This window comes from Sciurus vulgaris (genome assembly GCF_902686455.1).
Source record: "Sciurus vulgaris genome assembly, chromosome: 3".
Lineage (NCBI taxonomy): Eukaryota > Metazoa > Chordata > Mammalia > Rodentia > Sciuridae > Sciurus > Sciurus vulgaris.
The window spans coordinates 116,706,472-116,734,188 of NC_136463.1; the positions used below are offsets into that span (position 1 = coordinate 116,706,472).

At 33.9% G+C, this 27,717-nt stretch overlaps 1 protein-coding gene across 1 annotated transcript in view; it reads right to left on the reverse strand.

The window, feature by feature from the left end:
- The window catches only part of FAP (fibroblast activation protein alpha), a 71,580-nt gene that overhangs the window by 30,904 nt on the left and 12,959 nt on the right, over positions 1–27,717 (reverse strand). The window contains 12 exon segments of the mRNA XM_079132489.1: positions 191–261; positions 360–464; positions 6,589–6,633; positions 9,978–10,113; positions 12,244–12,347; positions 14,355–14,509; positions 15,389–15,509; positions 16,185–16,257; positions 19,544–19,596; positions 21,267–21,341; positions 22,248–22,342; positions 23,251–23,349. Coding sequence (XP_078988615.1) covers positions 191–261; positions 360–464; positions 6,589–6,633; positions 9,978–10,113; positions 12,244–12,347; positions 14,355–14,509; positions 15,389–15,509; positions 16,185–16,257; positions 19,544–19,596; positions 21,267–21,341; positions 22,248–22,342; positions 23,251–23,349 — 1,132 coding nt within the window.

Here is a 27,717-nt window from a genome sequence, read left to right on the forward strand (position 1 = left end):
GGAAAGAGTATTGACTAATTATTAAGGAATGTACAATCTTAAATGAAATCAGAGCTGTAGGAACTGAACTACAGAGTAACAGAAATGCTCTTTTAGTTAACTGGAAGAGATGGTGCAGTATCATTTTTACGTCCATCGGTTGGTGCCAATTAAAACCTGAATGGTGCATCGTGCTTCATGCAGTACTTACAGTGAATCCTGTGTTACTCTGAATATATTTATGGCCTCCCACTTGCCACTTGTAATTTGAATAGCATTTTCCTATAAAAAGACAAACATTATGTTGTGTGAATCTGAGCGTTATTTGAGCAACCTCAAGTGAATGATCTTTGAGGAGATAAATCTTGGAAGGAACGTACCACAGAGTCTTTGATATAGTGAATATGTTTGTAGCCATCCTTGTCGCTAAATATTTTGTAGTATGAAATGGCATCATAGCTGAAAACTGGTGTTGAAACAAAGAACTAAAAGAAATTAACAGAGGTTATGTTCAAAAGACAAACTGAACTAAAACCATAGATTTTTTTTTAAAGCAGTGTATGGTCATGTTTGTAGGAATCAGAGTGCCTGACCCACCCCTCAGCCCATCTTCTGTCCCTCACATCTAAAATTTCAGTTTTCCAGATGATAGCTTTTCCAGAAATCCTAATAGGCACTTACGCATGCCAACTATTGCTGGGTGCTACTATATACCTCTGCCTTTACAATGTTTAATTTGATTAAATTTCTATGTTCTGAGATTAACAATCACAAATGAATGCTGATATTTAATCAAACCAAACTTTAAAATGAGATATATGACCAAACTGTGATTCTCATGAAAGCTGACTTGTCTAATGTCAAGCACCTAATGGCAATACTTGAATAGAGCCATTTTAGAGATTAAAATATCATCAAATGCTAGCCACAAATTTTAATGGTAAGGAGAGGAGTGTATACTTGTGAAAAAAATGTTATCCATGATGAGGGAGGTTTACTTCTGGAGCTCAGGAAGCCTGACCTTATTGTCCTAGCTTAATCTTTTCATGGGCACTCTCCTGGGTGCCTGCTGTGAACCACATTATTATGTAAGGAATGCCATACACTCAAATGTGCCTTGGAACAGAACTAGCCACACCACAACATCCTACATGGTACAGAAATCCTGCAAATGTCCTCAGACCAAATTACCACCAATAGTATCATGTTTCTCCCATTAAAAAAAAAAAATGATTTGCTCCCTGCCCCTGTCATTATTTGGTGAAATGACCATAAATTTGTAAAAGAATTACACAAGAAAAGAGTTACTCTTTATGATACAGAGTAGTTATTTTCCTAAATAATTTAAAACCAGATCTCTCTAGTTGATGTTCCTCCATGTGACAGGGGATCACAATATAAGTACTTTTAGTGCTAAGCCAAGCAACAAACAATAATAAAATTTCAAAAACACCAGCATCACTTAGCTACGAAAAAATTTTCCTGCTGAGATCTAGTCTAACATCCATTTTTGAGAAAGAAGAGAGCAAAGTAAGTTAGGCTTCTTTAGTGATAGTCCCATAAGTAATCTGATTTTGATGCCTTTTGATAATATTAATCATTGTTTTTCTTAAAATGATTGTGATCACATGACACTAAAATGCAGCATATTTGATGCTGGAATGAATAGAGTTAGTGTAATAAAATTCTGCTAAAGTTGATTCTTGGGATAAGAGTCTAAGAGGTAATGATAAATGAATGGGTGTATCCTAAGTCCAATTCTGGAGTCCTCAAGAGAGAGGACACAGAAAGACAGAGTTACAGGAAAGGGACCTAAGTGAGAATAGTAGCAGGATTAAAGGGTGCAGTTGGACACCAAGGAATTCCATTGCCAGGAGCCATTAGAAGCTAGAAGAAGCAAGGAAGGATTGATTCTCTCCTGGAGCCATAAAAGGGTGCACAGCCCTGTTAACACCTTGAGTTCAGACTGTAACCCCCAAAAATATGAGAAAAAAATTCTTTTGTTTTAAGCCATGAAGTTTGTGTAATTTATTATGGCAGCCTTAGGAAACTAATATAGTATCCTAAGTCTTATCATACTGGCTACTCAATTAAATTAGGAGGATGCTTTCTCCACACTTTGAGTTGTATGTGATGAACCACAGGCTAACACCAACCAACCAATCACAGGCAGCCAGCTCATCACACAGAACCCAATAGGGGTTTCTCAATTTTGCTCCTATTTCTGCTCACATTCTTGGGTGGAGGTCTCAGAACCTCTTCTGGTCTCAGGGCTGCCTGGTTCATGAATTATTCTTTTCTCAAAGAAACTCCGACAAATTTAATTTGTCTAAATTTTTCTTTTAATAAATCTTGAACAAAATGGGAAATGGAATAATGAGAAACTGCTCTCTCCTCATACAAAGGCATTAGGGTTATTAATAACACCAAGCCTGGTAGGGTTTTGCAATTAAATGAAATCATGAGCCATGAGATCCAGGAAAAGAAAACTGATACACAATTTTGTGTATGGAATTTCATTATTATTGGGGTCATTAACAAAATTGTTTTTTCAGAATGAAGTCTTGTCCCTCAGCCTAAAGATGATATAATTGCTTACCAGTAACCTCTTTATATCTTCTACACTTTTAGTGTGAAAGACAAAAATTGGTTCTACATTGTCTTAGTCACTAACATGAAACCTGAGTCACAAAATATTTTAACCCATTTTATATCACTGTCATAAATGAGGAAGACCTATAAAACTTATAGTACATGATGCATAATATAATTATATATAATTATAATAACAATATAATTATACTATAATAAACATTAATTAATACAATATGTATAACCTATAGATTATTACCCCAACCTATTTTGATGTTTCTGTATCAATTTTGCTGAAATATTGACAGAAGTGAAAAATTGGGACTTAATGGGTTAAGGTAACATAGTAAACAAACAAACAAACAAACAAACAAACAAACAAAACCAATGTTCTCCACACACTTATAGTCAATTAAGGGACTTTGAAAAGGTTTTGTTCTCTATTAAAGCCTAAAACTTTGCTTTTATGGAAAATTTAAAAAAAAATAACAGGGTAAAGTGTTATATTTTAAGATACCAGAATCAGGCAAACAGGAAGAATCTTTCTGTTAAGCAAAGACTGTTATCTTTTCTCTCCTCTGGTTGCACACAGCTGGTTTAGATGATTGGGGTAACTTGGGTGAGGTAAAGAGAGTGTGAAATATTTCCGCTCTCACTGGGCCAGAGTTGGGCCCCTAATGCATTCTGAGTTAAGTGCTCTTTCAGCAAGTCACACCTGGACCTAGATAAGCCACACAGCTGGCTTGTCCGTTTTAACAAGGCCCCTATGCTGGCCTTTTTATTATGCTTAGAATTTATGATGAATTGCTCATCTCAATGTGAAGTGCAAAGCCATTTAAACGTTTTACTTGGAAAGTAAGATTATTTACCACCATGTCATATCTTGTCATAGTGGTTAAATGACATAAGGCTGATGATGCCTGAACTAAGTTCACATTCAGTCTAAAGCACAGGCTTTCCAACACCAAGTAGAAAATTTATTATTTTTAACCAAGAGGTTTTTCCAACAACCTAAAGAAGGTGTAATATGTTCCTTAATTTAATTATTTAAAGATAATTTTATGGTGGCTTTGCAGTTAAGCATTATGCTTCCAGGGCTTGTTCTCCAAATGTAAAGGATAAAATATTAGAAACTTTGGTTAAATTCTCCCTTTTTTGGCCTGTTCTTTACAGGGCAAAAATCAATTTATTTAGAGTGAATTTGTTACTTTTCTCACCAAATACAAAAAAAGTACAGTTATTTACCTTAAGACATGAAATGTGTCAGTGCTAGAAAAAGAAAGTGTTGGGCAAAATTCTTAGGCATTTAGGAAACTCATTTGCTAATTCTGTGCCTGCAACCAATAAGTCAGTTACTTTTAGTAAGTCATTTAATGTCACCTTTTTTTTTTTTTTTTGGTAGTGTTGGGGATTGAACCCAGGGCCGCATGTGTGCTAGGCAAGTGTTCTACTTCTGAGCTGCATCTCTAGCCCTGATCTCTCTTTTCTAATTTATAGATGATCTCCTAAAGTCTTTTCAGTTTGAATCTCTTTGATAAATTCTAAAGGAATCCCTTCTCTAAAAATGTTTTTAAAAGTTACACTAATACAACTAGACTATATACTTTAAAGATCCAACAAATATTATTTGAGCAAGTGCTGGCAATGTAGTTCAGTGGTAAAGCACTTTCCTAGCATAGTGAGGCCCTGGGGTCAATCCCCAGAAACTCCACTCCCTCAAAAAATAAAATAAAATAAAATATTATTTGAACAAATGCGTCAAGTACATATACATTTCTAGATCTTCTCTGGTTAATTTCATTAAGTCACTAGTTTGAGTAGAGATCAAAGGGAGTTATGCAACATATTATGGCTCTTATAAAAGTTGTGGCCTGACTTTCAAAAGCATATCAGAATTTATAAGGCAGATACCTTGAGAGGGTGTGAATTTACTCTTAAAAGCTACCAGTGCAAAGAATTTTCGACAATTCTTCTTCTGGAATTTAGGTTTATTGATTATTCAATAAATTTTAAGAGATTGACACCAATACATAAGAAAATCAAATTGTTCCCAATAGAATTCCAAAACATTAAAATGTCCTGGCACAAAACCACATGTTCCAGGTAAAGAATTCATTTATTTCCTACATTTAGTTTGGCATGATTTCTGATTCAATGAAAGGACCTCTCATTTTCTCTCAAAAGACAACATATATACTCCTCTAGGGGTATATAAAAAATATTCCATAAATTTACAAGGCAATTCCTTCACACACTCATTCATCTAGCTCCTGTTGGAAAATGTAAGGTTGTTGCAGTATGAACTTCAAAAGTTAAGATATAATTGACCTCAAGACTTTTCAAAAGGTGCATTCTAAAATTTTTCAGTGTTTGGGCACTTCAACATTTCAGAATCAATGTCTGCATAATATCTTCGAGAAGGTTGTTTGTATCACTGTTGATCTTTTTGTAATCACATCATTCATATTACTTTATTATAAATCTAATAACATTATCATCCTGAAGAGCACAAGAATATTTTCAAGCACTCTTTTCCTCATTCTTAACTAGAAATCTTTATAATGGGATTGAATTAGTAGTTTGACTTTCCTCATTCCTCACATTTTCAAATGCTGACCTACATATAACCTTTCTGGAAGGTGAGCTTCTGATGATCAAGAAGGTAGACAATTTAGAGAATACTTTTCTTTCACTGATTATTGCTAAATTTTCCTGTAATAACATAGTAGCGTAGCAAAAAGTGAATTCAAATAGAACTTTTTCACCTTTTAAAATTAATACTACCTCAGAGTGTAGCTACATTACTGTATGTTATTAATGAAGTAATAACATACTGGTCCCTAGTTAGTAAATAAAACTGAAGTATCTTTCATTAAAGACCAAGCATAAATATAGTAACCTGTAAGACAAAAATCACTGGCTCCAAAAAAGTGTACAACTAAGGATTTTTAATACCTAAAGATTTTTAAATTTCATTTACCTCTCCAGTCACTTTAAGTTAGAATTTTTTAAAGACATGATCTTAGAATTGACTTCCAAATTCTTAACTGTCTTTATATCATGAGTTAACATATTAAATATGGTCCTAAAAATTTCCTCTTTTACATTATGTGTCCAAATTTCAAAAACTGACTTCCCCAAACTGAGATGCTAGTTGATGTAAATCATGTATGTGTTGAGTGGCACCATTCAAACCACATTCACTTATTCTCCATCCTATTTTGTATTCTTTTTATAGGATATAAAATAAAATTGGTATTTCACTAAAATGTGATTTTTACATTACTAGTCCTCACATATCACCAAAAAACAAAACAAAACAAAACAAAACAAAACAAAAAACCTATCCAAAACTTCTGGATATAAGTAATGACAAATCATAATAAAATATTTCCTATTTGATACCAAGTCATTACCTTAAGTGAATATGCACATATGAAATTCAGTTGTTTATATGAAATTTATTGAGGTAGTTTGTATTCAACTCACGAGGATTCCTAATGTCTTTATTTTTCCTGAATTAAAATGACTTATAAATATTAAGATGATTTTACCCCATCTGACTAAGATTATATTTTCTTTTTCAAACTGATCAAATACTGATGTATTTGTTTAAGAAATACTATTAGTTATAGCCAGGTGTGGTGGTGCATGTCTATAATCCCAGTGACTCAGGAGGCTGAGACAGGAGGATGGCCAGCTGAAGACCAGTCTCAGCAACTTAGCAAGACCCACAGCAACTTAGTGAGACCCAGTTTCAAATTAAAAGTGAAAAAAGCTGGGGATGTAGTTCAGTGGTAAAGTGCCCCTGTGTTAAATCCCCCGTAATCAACAAACAAAGAATATATATATATATAAAATAAAAAATAATAACAATAAATAATAAATAAAATAAAAAACTTCTTTTTCATATTGAAATCAAATAGTGCCAGCTTGGGAACATTGGAAAGAGTCCTTTGATATTTGAGAATCTGTCAAGTGTCACTAAAATATATGGAAAAGATAGCAAAATCATACTCCACCAGCCCATCCAGTTCTGCTTTCTTCTATATGTTCCTGGTTCTGAAAGACAAAAGATCACATCAAACCTGGTATTAGCAGAACATTTTTTTCCTAAATATAATCTGGACATTTGGAACCAGTTAAACTCCTTGGCAGAGAGCTTATGGCTAGTCAACTAACTTCAATATTAAGTTTAACAAGATTCAATTAAAAATCTTACATAACAGTGCTGCTGTACGCACATGGGTAATTTGCCCACTGGATCTAATTTCAGATCTTTATTCTGGTTAAATCTTCTATAAAGTGGTGCCTTAAAATTATCAAACCTTTATGGAGGTCCAGCACAGAGCAAGCACTTGGTTTAGTGTAGGAGAAAAGGAAATTGGAGACCAGATTGGATTAGTTACTCTAAGTAGTTCAATATGACTCAGAAGAAGGTGACTACAAGGAAGAATTAGTTACAAGATGAGGGAGGAGGCATAAGTATCAGCAAGATCTTGAGCAATTTTTATGCCATCCTAAGAAGTTTGAATTTCTCTTGTAAATAAATCCTTTTGAAAGTCTTCAAAACCACCATTTGGAAAATGTAATTTTGAACATGATAAAGAGAATGGGTTAGAAATAGGTAAGATTGAAGGAGGCAGAGGGACCAACTGGTATGCTGTAGTAATGTTTGGGAAAAGAATGATAAAGAACCAAATGAAGGTCTTGGTACTGAGGATGAAGTAGAGAAAATGTAGACACAACTATTTAAAAGTTGCAATCTTTATAAATAAGTCTGGCAAATAGTAACAGAAACCTCTGATGTGGATACAATTACCCAAAGAGAATTGAGATAGAAGCAGCAGGATAATTAGCAGTTATTTCTTCCTTTGGGAGGGCTATAAGTAATTCTATATTTTCCAGTCTCCCTTGCAGTTGGATGTGGTCATGTGATATGTTGTAGCCAATGGTGTGTGAGCAGAAATTAGTAAGGCTACTTCTAGACCTAACCAAAAAAAAAAAAAAAATTACTTATTCATGATCCTTCATTCTTTTCTTAATCCTCTGTCTGGATCTTATGCTCAATTTTAATAACTTTGGATTAGTATTGGAAACCACAAATGAAGCTAGCAGAAATGCCAGTCATCTGGGTTCCTGAATGATTTTATGAGCAGAATACCCCCTCTACCAGTCCTTTCCACATTCCTCTTACCTGAACTCACTATTTGATGGTTACATGAATATGAAATAAACTTCTTTATTAACCTACTGAATTATTGAAGGTGGTTGTTTTGTTACAACAGCCCATCTTGCAAATACATTAAGTTAGAGAATAAGATGTCTAGAGAAGTCAGCAGAGCTAGAAAAGAGAAGAGTAGTTAACAAACTAGGAGAACCATGAGAGGATGTGCTGTCAAAAAAAGGCATGGGAATAATCGATTTTAACAACAGTTGGATTATCTCCTATAGGGAGAGGCCAGTGCCTCAGAGAGGATAAAAGAGTAAGGTTTGAAAAACTAGTGAAAGTTTTTTGATTCTTTGTTTTTAGTCATAAAGATAAACTTGATTTTAATCCCCTTTTGGCAAGAGAATTACACAAATGGTATGAATCTACATCGTGCACAACCATAGAAACGAGATGATGTACTCCATTTGTGTACAATGAATCAAAATGCAGTCTGTAAAAAATAAAAAAAAATATATAGATGTTACTTTCTCAAACCATAAATTTCTTAACACATCTCACAATTATAGCTACAAGTATCTAATGCCAGTTTCTTTCGATTCTTTTGTTTTCTATATGGCTCTGAATATCGATAAATTATTGGATAGATCTTCTAACCTTAAATATTATTGGTTTTCAAACCCCAAACACATGTCAGTCACTGTTTTCAAATCTGAAAAAGGGTTGTATGTATTTATCAGAGTATTCTGAAGTAGTTGTTGTTTAGAAATCCTATGATTATTCAGTTATGGTATTTTCAATGTAATCACATTTTTGGCTAGAATGTTTCTGTTCCAGGGATGATCATACTTCATTGGATGAGCATCTTTGATGTTCTGTCAATTTAGGTTAATGTTATCTCAGATTTTGATAAATTAGAATTTCAGATTCCAAAGCAATTCCAGTTTTTAACTAAAGATATTAATTAGTTAAAATTATCTCTAAATAATAAATCTCACAGCTTTCAAGCTAACAAAATTAAAATGATAGTTCCTAATCACTAGATTTAGTGAGTGTTGAAAATATTTTCAACCAAAGCTGACTATTCAGACCAATGGTTTCCAGTCAACTAGTATAATTCTAGTCAGTTTATTTGCTTGTTATTTATTTATATTTTTGCCTTTGAGAGTGCAATGAAGCCAAATCTTTCTGCTTTGTATTATCAAAATATAAATAAAATAAAAATAAGCTAGCACAGTACATCAAAATCAGCCAAGTCTCTTTCAGACACAGTAGTAATTTAAAAGATATTTTAGCCTGAGTATGTTGACTATTGCGGCCTAATACATTTTCAAATGCAGTCATATGACTTTTTCATTGTAAAACATATTATCCTAATTTCTAGATAGAATTTAATGATTTTTTTATGATTGCTCTGTGCTTTTCTTCTTACTTATAAAGTAGCTTATTCTATATTTGGTTAATGAAAACATTCCTTCATAATTAGAAATCTCATGAAATGAACCCATCAAATTTCCTATTTAAAGAAAGCATTTTGAATTTTATAGTATTTAATAAGAGTACTTAAGATCCAGCATATTTTAAAACTTTTAGATTGGTAATGTAGCTTCTGACTCATTCATGTCAACAGATTATGTTTGGATCTGAGCAATGAAAACAATAAATCTCAGTAATAAACCTGTCTCTAATTTCAAGGTCCTCCCCTTAAGTGTGGAGCACTCCCTTAAGATAGATGGATAATAGGATAATTTGATCTAATATTCATGTCATGTTCTCAGATATCCACCTTTGATTTAAAATGGGGATGTCTGGCTTCTTTTAATATTCATTTCTTTTGGAATTTTACTTTTTAATTTTGACATCGAATAGAATATACCCCAATTGCATTTCTTCTCTCTTTCTCTTATCTAAAACACATCATTTCCCTAGTAGAACCATTATATGTTTTTATCTTCTTTATTTTGCTTTTGTTGACTGTTAGTCTTTAAATTTCAAAAGGATGGATGATCATCCTAATTGAGGACCAAATACCAGATTTTTCCAGGGTCAAATAAATTTTCTCATTTTTTCATTGAGAAAACAAATCCATTTAATAGCAACAATCAACCTGTGAGTACAGAGTACATTTTTGCAAAGTATCTTCAGTTCAGTGCAGAAATTGTCTTTATATATAACATGTTAGCTATGGGTGCTCTCATCCTCAAAAATATGTATCTCTAGCTTTAATATACTTTACCTTTGGACAATCCCATATCTGCCAGTCTTCCCTGAAATCACATATAGACAAGACAGACACATTCTGGACCCTTTTTAGCCATTGCAAACATATTCGTTCATCAGTAACCCATGTCAGCCAACTGAAATAATAATCACTGCAAATAAATCAAAACAGATAAGTCACAATTATAAACACATATCGTATTTAAATAATTTCTTATTTTATGTTTTCTAAAGAATATATTTTATATTTTATTATTATGGAATATTTGTTCAGTAGAAAAAGAAGATAAAACTTTTCTTTCTCTGGAAAGAATTTTAAGTGTATCTGCTGACTTTTAAAAATATCTTTGAGAGTTTATTCATCTAATAAAATTGTTGCACTTGAGTCTTTCCTCCATCCTGGGATAGTCACATCTTAGTTAATAATTTAAGACATATGGCCAAAGCTACTGCTCTGTCTAGAATGGAGGAAAGCACCAAACTTGGTATTTTGTGAAAGGAAACACAACTTTTCACTATCTACTTAGTGTAAAGAAAGCCAAATACAGTGACCAGTTTTGTCTGGAGGTGGGCTTTTTTTTTTTTTTTTTTTTTTTTTTTGGAACCAGAGTATTAGTTGTGATAAGAGGTATTAAAATTTGGGTTAATATAATAACCAGATGTTATACATGAAATAACTAAATTAGTGTGTGGTACATACTAGATGTCAATGAATGGCAGCAAAGATTACTTGACTGTGAAGAAGATTTGTAAATAAGGGAATTTCGATGTAAAGAGAATCAGAGTCAGCACAGTGGTGCATGTCTATATCCCCAGCTACTCAGGAGGCTGAGGCAGAATGATTGCGATTTTGAGGCCAGTCTGGACAATTTTGTGAGATCCTGTCTTAAAATAAAAAATAAAATGGACTGGGGATATAGCTCAGTGGTAGAGTGCCCCTGGATTCAATCCCTGGTACCATAATAAGTTAATAAATAAAATAACAATGAAATGAAATGAACCACAGAATTTTGGAATCTTCCATAGAACTGAAAGGAGTTTGAGGTTCAAATTCTGTCTTTATGTCCTCTTAGTTACATAACTTCAGGTCAATTATTTAACCATTCTGTGTTTTTGTTTCTATATGAAGTGGAAACAATATTATCAAATTTAAATCTGTAAAGATCAGTTAAAATTTGTTAAGGTGCTTGAGGACTATGCCTGCTAAATAATAACTGTTCAAAATAATAATAAGAAATGAGTCATTGCTGTTATATTGTCAATATTTTACAGATGTTCAGACAAGTCTCCTAACTCTTTATATGGTGCTATTTCTACCATTCCATTTCCCACCTAAGGAGAATGACACTTTTTAAAAAAATGAAATATTTAGTCACATTTCCATCAACTAAATTGGGGTGAGGAAGAGCAGATAGTTTGAAAAGTTAAAGTTGTTTTTAGTACCTAAGAGTAAATTCATTTTGTCAAGTCCCAGCAATGGCCTCCAACGTGGTTCCTTTCTAGGCCAGGGATCAATCATTAGGCCCCAGTTGATTCTCCTTCATAAGGCTAGAGAAGCCAAAGCCTGGGTCTTCTAGGCATGGGGAAGTGGTAAGGTGGATGTGGGGACTCTTTCTCTTACCATCTCAACAAAAAAGATCACAGAGGATCAATTGTGGGACTAGGCAGTTGCTGTAGTCAGGCCTAAACAGAGAAGATCTATCTACATGAGGTATCTTGCTGGGGAAGTGAGAATACTTTGCTTTTCCATCTGTCTATAGATAATTTCCAAGTAGATAATTCTAGGATTAGAAAATAGAAAAGAGATTATCTTTCCTAGCCAAAAAAATAAAAAATAAAATAAAATAAATTTTAAAATCCTTAGATTTGGTGAGGGTTGGTCTATCGTTTCTTGTTTGTCATGCACATATGATGCACATAAATCTATAAACCTTCACGTGAGAGAAACTAAACCAGACTTGAAGAAGCCTGAGACTGAGGACATACATGAATTTTACTATCTTCCTTTTGGTCCCAAGCTGACAGCTGTATGTCTGAGGAAAGCTTCATATAGGTTGATCATTGTAGCCACTTTCATAAGTGTAAAAGGGCTACTTTTTAAAAACCAATTTAAGAAACTTATTTATGATTTTTAATTTGGAATATATTTTGTGTGCTGATTTTATTTTTTGAGCTTATAGTTTGCACATTCATAAACTCCCTAGAAAACAACTATAAACCCTGATTAAGAAGTTTCTACATGATGAAATTCAGTTGAAATTCAAGAATCTGAAATTAATCACCTCGAGGCTATCATTGCTGGAACTGGCACTTCCCTGGGACCCACATGCTGAGGGTAAGTGGTGTCGATAATAAATATCCGAACAACAGGATTCTTAGCCCCAGCCTGCCAAGAAAATGGAAATATATAAGTTCATGAAATTCCACTTATCATGAACATTTTAAAGACACTTTAAAATGAATTTAGGAAGGAATTTAGATACATTTTTAAAACCTAATAAAGTTAAGTATTTTATGTTACATTTACTCTGTTTATAGTATGACCAGGAGCTTCATTTCAATTTTATTTTCAGGGCAGTTACAAATGTTGTCAACCAGAGTAAGAGAACACATTTTAAGTGCTTAATGAAAGAGCTTCAATTTATAGTAGAAAATGTTTGGGATACGAAAATTTTCAATCCATATTCCCTTTTCTGATTTTCAAAATAGTTCTTTCATTATAATAGTCATATATCTGTGTGCTAAGGGGAGTAAGAAGATTGGTTTGTTAGGATAGTGAAAAGAAATAAATGAAACATACTTTTTGCTTGTGCCATGTAATTTGGATTAGGACAGTAACCAAATGCTCAGTCTCCTAGCTGCTTGTATTACTACTGTTAGCATCCCAAAAGATTAGGAAAATTCCACTTCCAAATAAAGTGTCCATGGGATTTTACACTTTTCTTGTTTTGTACTTCCTATGTTATGGCATGCCTACAATTTACATGACAGTATAGCTCATGCCTAGACAGTTTCTTAGAATTCCTGTTTTTTTACTGCAAAGGAAGAGACTCTTCCAGTTATAATAAAATGTAAATCCACAAAGTTAGGTACACAGTGTTCCATGACCCAGTGCTGATTACATTCCTCTAGAGAACTGTTTAGTCTTTCCTAGGACCTCCCAGATGTGGCTGGGAGATCCTTGATTCTTCGGGATTTTCCCATCTCACTCTTCAATGCTAGATGTTTCAGCAACTCCAAGCTTCAAAGGAACATGAGAATGTGGGTCCAAAATTCCTACTTAGTATCAGTCACTCCTCAGTTCTGAGTTTCCTGATCTTTTTCACTCCCATAAACTCAAAGACTTAAGTTCTTTTGTGTCTCAGACCCCAAATATTGGATTTCTCACTTCCAAACATTTCCAACTTTCTACGTAGCCCTTGAGGGGTCTCCTATCTAAACACTCATTTCCTATCTACTGATCTCTTAAAATTACTTCTAATATAAACATGATACTATCTGCAATTCTATTTTTCTCTGTTGCATCTTTGTCTTGCTTCTGAGTCCACTTGTGCAGATCCACATCTATCATTTTGCACAAACAGGGACCCACTGGGTCCATCCATGATAGTGTTCTTCCTGGCAAGTAAAAACAATAGGCAGAAGACAAAAGCCCCACATCCTAAAATCATACCCAATTCTTCATGCAAGAGGTGAATTTGTGTTTGATTTCTTTTAGATTTTCCTTTTAAATTGAAATTAGGGTACAATGCCTTTTCACGGTGACTTGGCTATTCTGTTGTATACTCAGGTCCTTTTTCTGTAGTCATGGACCTGAACAGAAGGAATGCACGATAATAACTCTAGAATGTTCGTTATGCAAGAAACTCTGAACTTACCCCAGTTCAGTTCTTTTATTTCCTTGAAGAAGAAACTGAGGTTCACAAAATTTACTTGCCTTCTATGCCCAAAAAACACCATAACCCATGCCTGCTTCTACCTGACAGAAACATCAAATTCCAACATTCGCATTTCCCATTCTAGTTTGCATTTACATGAGAATTCAAGAGGGAAATGCAAAACAGAACTTTACCCTGAATTTGGAACTTGAAATATGAAAAAAAAAAAAAAAAAACATTAAAATTAAGTTAAGCTTGTTTTTCCTCCATGATCTAGACCATATGTTTCTCAAAGATTCTGCAATGGATTTTGCAAAGACTATTTCATCCAGCACAACCAGATGTCCAAAGCAACAGATGTCCACATCAACAATAGAGCATAGCACAATGTTTGCCTTACAATGCACAAGGACAAGAAGCTCTCTGAACATGTTGATCCCACCTCCACTCATGATAATGACTGCTCATTTTGACACCAAAGAAACGAAGGCATCTGCTAAAAGTAGTCAACATACCTTTGGGTATGGAATATTTATTGTTCTAGGATACTGCTCATCGCCATAATAAGAATAGGCAATAACTGGTATATCTGTATCATTAAATTCCGCGTATGCCAAAAATTTTCCATTAGGAGACCACCAGAGAGCATATTTTGTAGCAAGCATTTCCTCTGAAAAATAAGCACTAGTATATTAATTACAATTATATCTTATGAATAAGATCATTGCAATCAGTTCCAAATAGTTATTTATGGACTGAATATGACATATGACATACTTCGTCATATTTATTTTTACAAAAATAAGTAGTATGACTTAAGAGGAACAGTTTAAACTTACATGCCATATTAAATATGAATTAGTCTTGTTAGCAACTGACATTAATGAAAAGCGAAATTTTAAAAATAAATTATAAACATATTAGTAATAATTAATTTTTCCCTTTAGGGCAGCTTTTGGCTTTTATAGTAACCTAAAGTTGCTCAAACAGAGAGATCTGTAATTTTACTAGGAAGGATATGTAGCCATTGAGAGTTGAGTTTTTATCCTGGAATTTTTTAAAAATGGGGTTGATGACATTTTATTTTTTATATAAACATAAATTTGATAAGGCAGGGATTAGATACCATTTAAGTTTCAATTAAGTGCTGATTCTACATCATCTAGAATGGGGACAAAATTCAAGAGAGTATAAAAAGCTAAGAATATTTTCTCACAAAATAACACGAACAGTTATTTAGTTTTGGGGGGAAAAGGCTTTCTTTTTTAAGAAAATGCAAACATGAGGAGATTAACACAGCACTTAAGGATTAAATACTTCTTGGGATATAAATCATTACTACTACTTTGTAATAATGTTCATGAAAATAAATTTTACCGGTCTTTTGATAACAAGATTTTGTTCTATATGCATATCATGTTCATAACTTAATAACAGCTTTCAGAAATGAAACCACTTATCAAAATAAGATGTTTAATCTTGCTGAATGCACAAAATGGCTTTCAATTAAAGCCTAAAACAGCAACAGTAGAAAAAGAATACAGTTTACCTTCATAAACCCAGTCTGGGATTCCATTAAATATTTTATTTTCTCTTCCATTATATGTTATTTGGAAAGGTGGGTCCCCTGGTCTTTGTTTCAAATAGATGTTGTTTTGGTATACATATGCCTGGAAGTGGTGGCAAGTTAGTCAATAGAGAAATTTCCTACCAAGTACAGTAAAGGCTATAGATTTGTTTTAATTATTCACTAATACCTTTATAAAGAGTGGTAATTCAAATACAAAAAAGACTCCCAATAAAAATATTTCAATAGGTTAAAAACCTCAACAATTAACCCACATTAACATTGATTATGGTTTTAAAAATCTACATCAAATAAAGTCTACTATTATACTAGTTTTTTATTACCCAAATAAGTAGTTATGCATATTGACAAGAAGTCAAATAAACTCTGAATATTAATAGCTAGCCAGATCTAATCTTTATTTAGAGTCCTTAAATAAGAGCTTGGACAAAATTTCATGTTGTCTGAAGCTAGTCTGGGAAACTTGTGAAAACCATATTTTTCCTGAGTTTTCTGGCACAACGCATTCTGGCTGAGTATAAGGATAAAGTTTTTGACTGCGATATTTAAAGAAGTCTATCCATGAGCTTGAGATTTTGCGGAATTCTCAGATGGGTTTCAATTTATCCAAACTCTTCCCGTTTTTAACCACTAAAATAGTCATGAATGTATTTTTTTTTTCTTTTTCCGTTTAGGCAGGGAAATTTAACAAAGGCCAAAATCAAATGGCTCCTCTTTTATTTAAATGATTAAACACTTCTATAATTTAAACACTTACTAATTTACTCCCAACAGGCGACCAGCATAAATACTGAATTGGACGAGGAAGCTCATATCCTTTTACAAATTCTCTAGAAAGAAATGAAGAAAAAAATAAAGAAAGAAACACAAGATACTTTGCGGTTCAATGCAAAAACAACAACAAAAACCCCTGTAAAAACAGAAAAATGTAACAAATCATAAAAAGGAAGGACAATTCTAAGAAATGTCTCTGTGACTGGAGAAGTGGGTGCTGGATGCTCCTTCCGCTAGTTACTTATAAGTCACTTAACTTTCCTGAGTCTGTTTTCAGACCTTTATAGTGAGGTAAATGGATGATAGATTTATAGACTGTAGGGATATCCCTAGAAATTATCTGATAGAATCTGTTTGTTTTATAGAAGATAGTTGAGAGGTTTAGAGCAATGATATGACTTTTTAAGATCACATTGCTAGTTTTTGGCAGACCCCAAACTAAACTCAAGTCTTTTAACCCCTGAGACTGTAAAATTTGCACACACCAGATTAAGATGGTGGCTGAAGTGCCTTCCAACTCTGAAATTCTATAATTGTGCTGAAGTTTAATATGTGCTCTTCCACATTCTCATTCACAACCCCCATCTCTGTGAATGCATATGCATTTCAAATTTTTGAAAATAAGATGCCATTTGACAATCTCCCCGGGGATCTGACTTGAAATCAGAAAAGGAAAGGAACATCTGATCTCAAGCTAAACTGAAAAACAGATCTTATACTGGGCAGTATGCCTTAAGCTTGCAAAGTTCTCCACCCATGGAGAATATTCTATTGGCCAAAAATCTCACTTCGATGTTTAGAGTTACTCTGCAAGTACTCAATTGAGTTGCTTGTATTGTGGAACTTTCACAGTTCTTCAGCAAGAATACATTCAGAATTTTATGTTAGAGAGTCATAGGATGCCATGTTTAAGTTAACCTTCTGGAAGATTGTATTAATAGTTTCATCAAGACAGTTTTTGTGGAACAACACAGCAAGACCTACCTCCAAAGTCTAATTTGAGGAGCCTCGAGAAAGACTCCCTGCTCCTTCCTCCATAAATCTCTCTAACCTGGACCTGATAGGCGCCTGATATTTCTTCCTTTCCTATTCTCTGAATTCTTAGACACCTGTGAAGACCTGTAGCACATATTAGCTTTATTTAACTTATTAGTTCATACAGCTTGATACCTAGAAAGCAATGAGGGGATATGGCACGGTTTGATAGGAAAAATCTCTACCTTGGAGAAAGGTAACCATGGGTGCTGCAGTGGGAAACCTGGCCACTAGAGGGCAGGATTTGAGCACCTCACCTCGGGAGGCGTGGAAAAAATTGAAAGAGATTGGAGGATATGATCAGGGAATGACTGAGAGAGGACATTCTCCTGGTTTGCAACTCTGTTTCCAGTCAGTATTCATATTACCTTTGACACTGTAACACTGACTTAGTTTTTGTACCAGGTGGAATTAGTCAATGGGATTACACAGATAGCACCAAGCTGAAAATTTCAGTGAACATTTTTTTCATAAAGAGCAAGTCACCACAGCTGCCATTTTGAGTCACTAATGGTATGAAAGAAGGAGGATGAGGGTACTTTACAAAGGCTTTCATCTCCTAGATATTCCTTATCTAGCTTGAAACTAGAACCATGTTAATTTTCTTTGTGATAGAGAAAGTCTCTGGGGGTCTGAAAGAGGTTTGGAATTAGTGGCATTCAGTCATGTCTTGAATCTTAACTAATTTTTCATCCTTCACTCATCTTATACTGTATTCACCTGATCAGAGAGAAAAAAAGCCTGAAAGTTGTGCAGAAAAGAGAAAACAAACAGTGTTTAATTACATTCACTGCAGACAAGCTAAATATTTAATATTTTTAGATTTTAAAGTTTATACAAGTCATAATTAAAATATTAATACTGTCATTTTTCTTTGGAATCCTTTCAAATGTGGTAAACTTCAACACAGAGAATTCCAAAAATGATTAAAAGAAAAGCACAGGCATGAATAAAGACTTAAGAATTTGTACTGAAAGACTGATTCTCACCTCACAGTTCTAAAGTTTTCTTGAGAGCAAATTTATTGGATCTCTTGTATATGTTTATAATATGATAAGTATTCAGCAAGTATTTCTTGAATGTGGTGATGATGTGGATAAAGAGGAGAGAAAGACTCAGAATCCATTAGGTTTTTGGAGTCTATTTAAGAAGTGGCTCCTATTTCCTAATTGACATTTTAAGAAGATCAGATACTCTTCTGAATATTTAAAAGAAACAGATAGTTATTTTTTTAAATGTGTTCTTGACAGACAAAAGGGGAAACAGACTAGAAGATTTTTTTCAATGCCTCTTCAAGCCATATAATTATTATTACCTTTTATATAACAGCAAAGAGGGTATCACATTAAGATGAGTAACTGAACCAATTCATTGTCCACACCCAGCCAGAGTGATTTTTCTAAAGGCAAATCTGATCATGTCATTTCCCATTTAAAATCCTTCAGTGATTTCCTATTGTCATCAGAAAGAGATCTAAACGCTTTTCAATGGTTTCCTCATTATAATTTGGCCTGTGCCTCTTGGACTCAACTCTCTTTCAACCTTACACAACCCTCCCTGGTAAGCAGGTCCCTCCTCCAATTTCAGCTAAATTGACATACCTTGGGTTTCCTGCAATTCCATGTCCAATCTCCCTTTTGGACCTTTATATCTTCTTTTGCTTGGAATTTTGTCTTTCAGTTCTCACCTACCTATACATTCATTTAATTTTTTCTTTTAAATAATAACTATTTCAAATAGTTAAGACATACATAAAAATAAAGAAAATGATGTGATACATCATTCATCATTATATATTATCTAAGTTTAGGAAAATATTTAATGTTTTAAATATTAATGAACATTTTGTCACTTTTGAAATAATTAGTTTGCCATTTTATAATCATTAATTTTTATATCAATTCATGGAATATGTGTTGGCCACAACAAATGCTGCCTCCTCTCCCTCCCACCTCCCTTCAATGAAATAGCCACTCTCCTGAAAATAGTATCTCATTCCCATGCATGTTTTTGTCCTTTGACTACATATGTTTATTTCCATAAATAGTACATCCATAATTTTCTCTTTGAAAGCAGGAAAACCAAAATTATATTGTGTAAAAAATACAAAATAGTAGTCAAATAAAAAAGGTGAATATCTCATAGAAATATTTCCTTGAAATTTTCAGTTTTTTGGGTTCACATCTATGGTAAAAAAGTAAGACATTGAAGTGAGTAATAATATTATATCATGTCAATTTCAAACTGGAGATGAAATGGAAAATTCTGGATATTAAATGGTGTTAGTAAGTAGTGGCAATGTTTTACCCATTTATAAGGTCGTAGATGTGATATGTTGCTGTGTAAGAGTATCTCCAAAGCTGTCAGAAAGAAGAGAGACAAAGACAGATTACAATTTTTAAAAGGCTCTTGTCAATAACATATAATCACAGAGCATCCCATTCAAAGTTCAGAGTTACAAAAGTACTGTTTGCACAAGGAACTATGAAGGATGTTTTACCTCCAAATCAAGACTTCATTTAAAGTCTTCTTGCAAACTTTGCAAGCTTGTCTAAGTTCCAGAACCAATCTCAGCAGTGATTCAACTTTCATTCCACAAAAAGCATATCTAGATCATTTCTTAATATAAAAAGCTTATCTTCCCTGTAATCCCAGAAGCTTGGGAGGCTGAGGGAGGAGGATCATGAATTCAAAGCCAGCCTCAGCAACTTAGCGAGGCCCTAAGCAACTCAGCTAGACCCTGTCTCTAAATAAAATATAAAAAAGGGCTGGGGATATAGCTCAGTGGTTAAGTACTCCTGGGTTCAATCCCTAGTATAAGGGTTGGGGGGGATTTATCTCTGACACACTTTATCCTATGAAATTTCCCTTCTGGTTTATGTGAATTGAAGCAAAACCACTATGATTTTCATAGCCCATAGGGATTGTCCTGCACCTTGGTAAAAATAATTATACCTTTTGTGGAGAATTTCATTCAAAATATTCTCCTGTTGAAAACTGCTTGACTTTAATTAAGTGCAGTTTTCTACATAATAGAAGTTGAAAAAATAAATGGGAGAGATTTATCTTAAAATTCCTCCTGAACAAAGCTGCTCCTTTTTTAAAGTATGCTTGTGCTGAGGTTAGTGATTGTTGATGATACAAACACTATTTGGATTCTGTTTCTTAAAGAGATTTCAAACTCTTGAAAAGGAGCTCAATTTGGTTGAAGTATGTCTTCCTTTTCTAAAAAAATTTATTTATGCATTATAAAATTTTGAGACAGGGTCTCACTAAATTACTCAAGCTGTCTCAAACTTGCAGTCCTCCCATTTCAGCCTCCCAGGTAGCTAGGATTACAGGGTTGTGCCTCCACACCCAGCTGAAGCATGTCTTTTTGAAGACTTGATGCCTAGGGCCTGGGTCATTGCAAAATGATCAATGATCAAAATGGTTGTCAAAACAAAAGGTTCTTGATGTGAAAGTAACTGTTAGAAATCTAGTCTGATAATAAATTACTTTCACTTTTGTCAGTATATGGAGAAAAAAAATAAAAGGATCACCTTCCACTCTTACTTCATTCAGGAAGGAGAAATTAAGTAATAGTTAATCATTTAAAACAGATTTAAACCCTGACCTAGTACTGAATATATATTAGAGTGTTTGAGCACATCACCGAAATCTACAACTTGATTTTTCCATTTTCAATTATAATAAATTGTCATGAGGTTTAACTATATGAGAATTAACTAATGGTTTATGATATAAAACAGCTTTAGAAATACAAGATAAATTTACCCTTTCTGATGGATATCAGTGCTCCCAAATGAAGTGTTTTTCTCTAGAGGAAAGTGGCTTGCACTACATAATGATAACCCAACCAGAAGGCCCAATTCTAAATTATTTGCCTGTTTTAGTCATTCTTTGAAAGACTTATTTACTTCTTGAATACTTGCGATGAAGACAGGTTCTTGTTTTCTTTCACTTTTATAAACTAACAGTAGATTAACAGGGGATATAATCAGATACATCCAAATTAAAGAGTTGATACCTTTGAGTAATCACTTTCTAGATATGCAAATTGCCGATCAGGTGATAAGCCATAATTTGAAGCATTCACACTTTTCTGAAATTATGAAGAGGTGATTAGCATACAGAAAAAAAATAACAGTCATATAAGTTAATAGTTCTAAAAGAATATCATATCACTAATACACTCCTACATCTATATACTTCAGATGAAACTAAAAAATGTTTATGTGGTATCTAGTGTATGCAAAGAAATTCACTATACTATACATCTTGGAGGATGCAAGAAATAAGATAGAATTTGCGACTTCCAAAGCATATAATGTTAGACCTGTGAATGAGTAACACTACGAATTAGAAAGTTCTATAAAAGAGATTCAATATAGCATTAGAACTGCTATAAAGAAGTGATTGAATCCAGATGAGTCATTGGTTACAGAGATGAGTTTCATCTGAACTTGGTTTGAAAAGATTAGCTTGAAGTGTAGAGGAAGTAGAGGGTTGAAACCCAGGAATAAAGAACAGCATATATGCATAGATCATGGCTACCATGTATTGAGCACTAAATCTGTAGAAGGCACTATCCTAAGCACTTCCAAATGTTATTTCATTTCATTTTTATATTAACCCAAAGAAGTATGATTAGTCCCACTTTATAGAGGCATAGTTAAATTGGTGCAGTATAGAATGTTATCCAAGATTCTGTAACTGGTGAATGATAGAACCTGTATTGGAACCTCAACCTGCCTGACTGTAAGGAATGAATTCCCAACTCTTAACTTCCGCCATACTACTTCCACAGAGGAGGGCAGATACTAGGTGATTGAGAAGAAAGTAGGACAGTAGTCCAGTGTTTCTAGAGAAGAGAACTGGATGTACAAGCAGGATTGAAGCTGGGAAGGCAGGTTGAATCCAGATCAGATGCTAAGAATTTGAACTTGCTCCTTGGTCCTTGAAGAGCTAGCAAACGTTTCTGAGGAGGGAGATGATGTTGCATACATACCAGGGTGCTGTTACTCAAAATGGTATATGATTCTCCTGTTTCAATATTGTAAAAGATGATATTATTGTCTGTAGATCGATGAAGATATTCTTGCCCTTTAAATAAGAAATGATATTTTAACAGGAAATACATTTATAACCAAAGAATCCTCTCTTATTTCACACACTTGCTTTGCTTTTCCTCTTTGACCAGTATATACTGCTTTGTCAGATTAAAAATAATGGGTTGTTAATGGAAGAAAGGAAAGGATGCTTTTTCCTACTTCACATAAATATGCTATACTTGCCAACAGCAGCCCTATTTGAACTGATACAGGATGCTTAGGAATAAAAGTTTGTTTTATCTAAGTTGCAAAGAGGATAGACTAGTTTAAAATGGTAAATTTCTTTCACAATAATACAAATAAATTATATTTGGTTTTTGTCTGATTTAATTTAAAACCTACTTCATATGAATTTTATTTCATAAAAAGAAAAATGAAAATATTCAGTTTTATTTAGTGGAGCTTTATATGTAAAACTATAACACTATAAGCTATTTAGTTCATCTCAACATTTATTTGAGTAGACTCATTTGATAACCTTATTTGAAGAACTATATGTAAATAACAATTTTATAACCCTTAAAGGACTTGCTGTTGGAATGGGATTTTTGTGTCTTTCAGAATATCTAGATTAATGACGGAATCTCTTGGAGTAAAAGTCTTATGACCTCTCCAGAATAGATTCTTTTCTCCCATGCTCAAAAGATATACCACATGCTAAAATTATTTCAACAATGCATTCTCAGCTTTCACTTTTCTGTTAAAACTCTTAATGGCCTCATTACTTTAGGACAAACCTAGTTGTAATGGTCTTATCAAAAGTGTCTAAGTGGCTACTTGAGTTTTCGAAATAATTTTTTTGTGTGTATTTCTATTGATGTTCTACATATTCACTGTTACTAAAAACAAAACAAAATACGTTTAAGACACTTCCAAAAGATAGAGATATAATTCACTGACCTGAAATCCAGTTTGGAAAATATGTTTTATAAGAAAATGTTCCATTTAAAATATCCTTCAGTGTGAGGGCTCTCTTTGTGCTTCCTTCAGGGTCATGGACTTCGTGGGGAAAAAGAAACACACTATTACTAAAGGCAAAATTAATAAGGAAATTCTAAAGTCTGGCCTTCATCTGTTCTTTCCCAATATAATGATATGATCTACTATTTGCTAAGTGCTGCTCAGCTCCTTTTTTTTTTGTACTGGGGATTGAACTCATGGGCACTCGACCACAGAGCAACATAACATACCCAGCCCCATTTTGTATTTTATTTACAGACAGGGTCTCATTGAGTTGGTTAGCACCTTGCTTTTGATGAGGCTGGCTTTGAATTCATGATCCTCCTCCCTCAGCCTCCCGAGCCGCTGGGATTACAGGTGTGCACCACCGTGCCTGGCCTTAGCTCCCATCTTAATAATGGTTTTGTAGACTGGGCAACCAAGACATAGAGAGGTAGTTCTGGAAAAGACAGTTGGTGGGAATGTGTTGAGGAGGATGAAGGTTGCAGAGAAGAACCACCCAGAGCATCGGGGACATCACTCTGCAGGCAGGAAGAGCTATTAGAGGTTTCAAGGGAGGAAGATGAGAAGATTTCACAATTTTAAGGCTTGCAGAGCTGAGATTACAGACCAAGTGGTTTTGTCTAAATCCTTGGCCTCTTGAGTGGTTTGCTGTACTTCCTCATACAGTCTAGGCTTGAATTTCTACTGACTTATTAATGATATATTTTAGCATCCCATTTGGTTGAATGAGATCAGCCAGAATCTTTACCTTCAGAAATCTCAAGAAAGGCATTAATGAATGCAGGTAATTTTCCTATTCTGACCAAGTCATTTTTAAAGAGAAATTGGACCAGAAAGGAATTCTTCAAGGGATCTTAGAAACCCTAAGAGTAGAAGTTTTCCACAGAAAAGCTAGCACTTTTGAATCTGGCATTTTCCCAGACATAAGAGCTATACCTTTGTCTTTCTGTGTAAACTCTCCCATAGTTTTCCATGGCTTTTCAAATAAAAACCAAAAAATGATAACCTGAACCCCAGATCCTGGTTGATCAGGGATAACCTACCCTGCTAGACTTTCCTGCCCCTTCTCCTTCCTTTCTAAACTCCACAAATGCTGGGCTTTCTGTTCCTCAAATATTCTCTCTCTGTGGGATTTCTGCACCCATACGCTCTGACTCAAATTTTCATCCAGATTTCAGTGCTCAATTCCAGGTCTTCTTCCTCTGAAAAGCCCTTTTTGAACCTCTGCTTTAGGTCAGGTTCCTTTGTTACCCAATCCCCACAGATTATGCCCCTTTCTTTCAGAACACTTGCCTTGGTTTGTAATTGTGGGTGTATTCCAGTGATTGTTTTACAATGCTTTTCTAATTTCCTCTATATGGTCGCCCTCACAGGCATGTCTTAATTTTCCTCACCAGTACCTCTCCAGTGTTCAACATATACAAGCATTGAATAAATATTTGTCGAATGAATGCGTGCATGAAAAGAAGGATGAAAAGAAGGATGATTGAATGGATGGATGGGTGGGTGGATGAGATATGTGCTCTGTTGCAATCTGTTTAATTTCCTTTGGTCATGCAGTCATCTCAGCTTGCTCACCTATAACTAAGGGATTGGGTTAGAAGATGGCAACACTCCTTTCTAGCTATGCTGCACTAGATTATGAAATACAAAGTTTGACCTGCTCTGTTGACCTTGAAGGTACAAAAATGTAGTGCTGTGTAACCAGAGCAAAACAATAGAATAGGAGATAGTATCTTCTGCTGTTTTAACAGATTCCCACAATGCATGTATGCTTTGCTCCTTTGATTAGGACCCTGGCTTTTCTTTTTTGTTTTCATAATTCACCAAAACTTACTCTAGTGGTTATACTTGCTGTAAGAACGTAAGTCTATGAGCTCCTTTGCAACTAGACACTGAATACTTCATAGCATTGTTATTCTTTTAAATAATCATCTTCCTGCATTCTTTTTGCATTCTATAATTTTGTGTACATTAAACAATCATTTATAATGAAACTTCTGTTTAATGAATGGTGTTATACAGAATTCATACCACCGATCGTGTAATTTCCATTCAGTGACTAAAGGATCATTTACGACAATAGCATTTAATTCAATTTTATTTAGCTCTTCTAAGAGCAAATTGCAATCTGTTTGTAATTCATTCAAGGGAAAATTATAACACTACTTGTAGTGAAAATTGTTTTCCATTTGAGATAAATTTATTTTATGTCACCACAATCCTGAATATTCGGATAGAAAATTGAAAAATGTAGTGAATCTATTAGCTGTGAATTCAAAAATAACTAGATTACTATTTATACAAAAAAATTGTCAATTCAAAAAATGAGTATAGTCTTGGTGATGTCTTATTTTTAAGTTCAGCATAAATAATACTTTGATTATAACTAATGACTAATGACTTATCTCATAGTTTTTCCTGTTTTAAGTATCTGCATACAATCTTCCCTGTTCATAGTTATGCTCAAGATATTCATACCTGCAGTTAATCTTCATTTTTATAGAAGATTAAATTAAATGAGATAGTTCGACCTAAACATTTACTTCTATGCTTAGTAAATGGAAAGCAGTCTGTAAGTATTTCCTTTCAGTGTTGTAGCTCTTCAGTATTTTTCAACTAAATATTTTAGATCAATGTTTCCCAAACAAGTATAACCACTGGAACTTTTTGTTTTATTTTTGTAGTACTAAGGATTTAAATCAGGGCCTGGCATATGCTAGGCAAACACTCAGCTACATTCTGAGTCCTTTTTTATTTTATTTTGAGTCAGGGTCTTGCTCTATTTCCCAGGCTGGACTCAAAGTAGCTATTCTCCTGCCTCAGCATCCTGAATAGCTGGAATTACAGACATCTGCCACCACGCCTGGTTTGTTACTGTTGTTTTTGAATATCTACTAAAACAACTTTTGGGGAATTCAGTTGCAGCTTAGACTATTAACATATATACTCGAGGGATCTTTCATTCTAGTTTAATGAAATTCATGGTTAAATAAATTTCTGTAACAACAAGAGTTTCAAATTATTTCTGAAAACCTACTCATTTCCTTTCTATGTCATTAATAAACATCCTAAGGCTTATCAGATTTCTTAAAAGGATTCCAAAGATTAGGTATTTACATTTTAAGCCTATAATTTAGATTATTCAGGAAGGTTATGCTTGAGAGTATATTTCATATTTCTTCCTAGTTAGTCACTTATTTTTATGGTATATAATAGCTATTAATGCCAACAATCTATACAGAAAACTTAACATATGTCTTATTATGACTCAAAATACCTGTAAAACAATTTTAAATATGTATTAATTGAAATACTTATTGCCATAATGTGAGAAGTTCTGGGTGGTTGTATAGAGCACACACTCAGAGGAGCCAGCTACATTGATATAGGCAAGAGGCTTGTGGCACAGATTGGGGTAGGATGATTATTCTTTCTTTTTGTTTTTTTTTTTTTTTTTTTTTTTTTTGCGGTGGTGGGGATCAAACCCAGGGCCTTGTGCTTGTGAGAGCGAGCACTCTACCAACTGAGCTATCTCCCCAGCCCAGGATGATTATTCTTAATCCATCGTCACCTTTTTAAGCCACTTCACATAGCCAGGACTTAAAAGTGTAATTATGTTGGTGTTAGGCTGGGCACAGATAAATCAATTCCCAGTATAATGGGAGGAATTTAAATTAGGCATTCTTCTCTTCCTGCTGAAAATCGCCCCATGTTCATAAGGCAGTTCAGTAATGTGTCTGCTCCCAGACATTGGGTTAGGTCACATGTTAGTCTGGGAATTCAATCTACAGTTTACTTAGAATTTTTAATCCAAGCTCTAATTCTTTGAAATATAGAAAATAATAAATATAATCATATGTCATTGCACTATCAATTTTATCACAATATTAACCACAAGTAGAAATAAGCTTCAGCAGGGTACCATGAAAATACCAATGGCTTTTCACCATCTCAGTTTTTAATTTATTGAACATATTTTTAACCTCAGAATTTATATAGCAAAAATATTGACAGGACATAGGTCTCTAACTATGAAGGTAGAGCCTTTGTTTAATTTTTCTATTGTATGCTTAGAAGTTAGGCTAGTACTTACATAAAGTAGAAGCATCATAAATATTGGCAGGATAAAAAAATAAGCTAACTTGATGGATATTGTGTTAGTTGGTTTTTGATCATTTTCCCTCTAAGATTTACCTGTCCTTATTTTCTACCCTCTAGTCCGTTTTGTCATTCTCACGTATGTGCTCTACTGGAGATATTTGCATGCCTTTCTATAAATATTTATCCAAACACGATCCTTGGAGTCAGGTGGAATGCATATTTAAAAAATAGATTTCTAGTCCTTGTCTCAAACATACTAAATCAGAATCTCTTGGGGTGGGGGAACTTGTAGTTTTAACT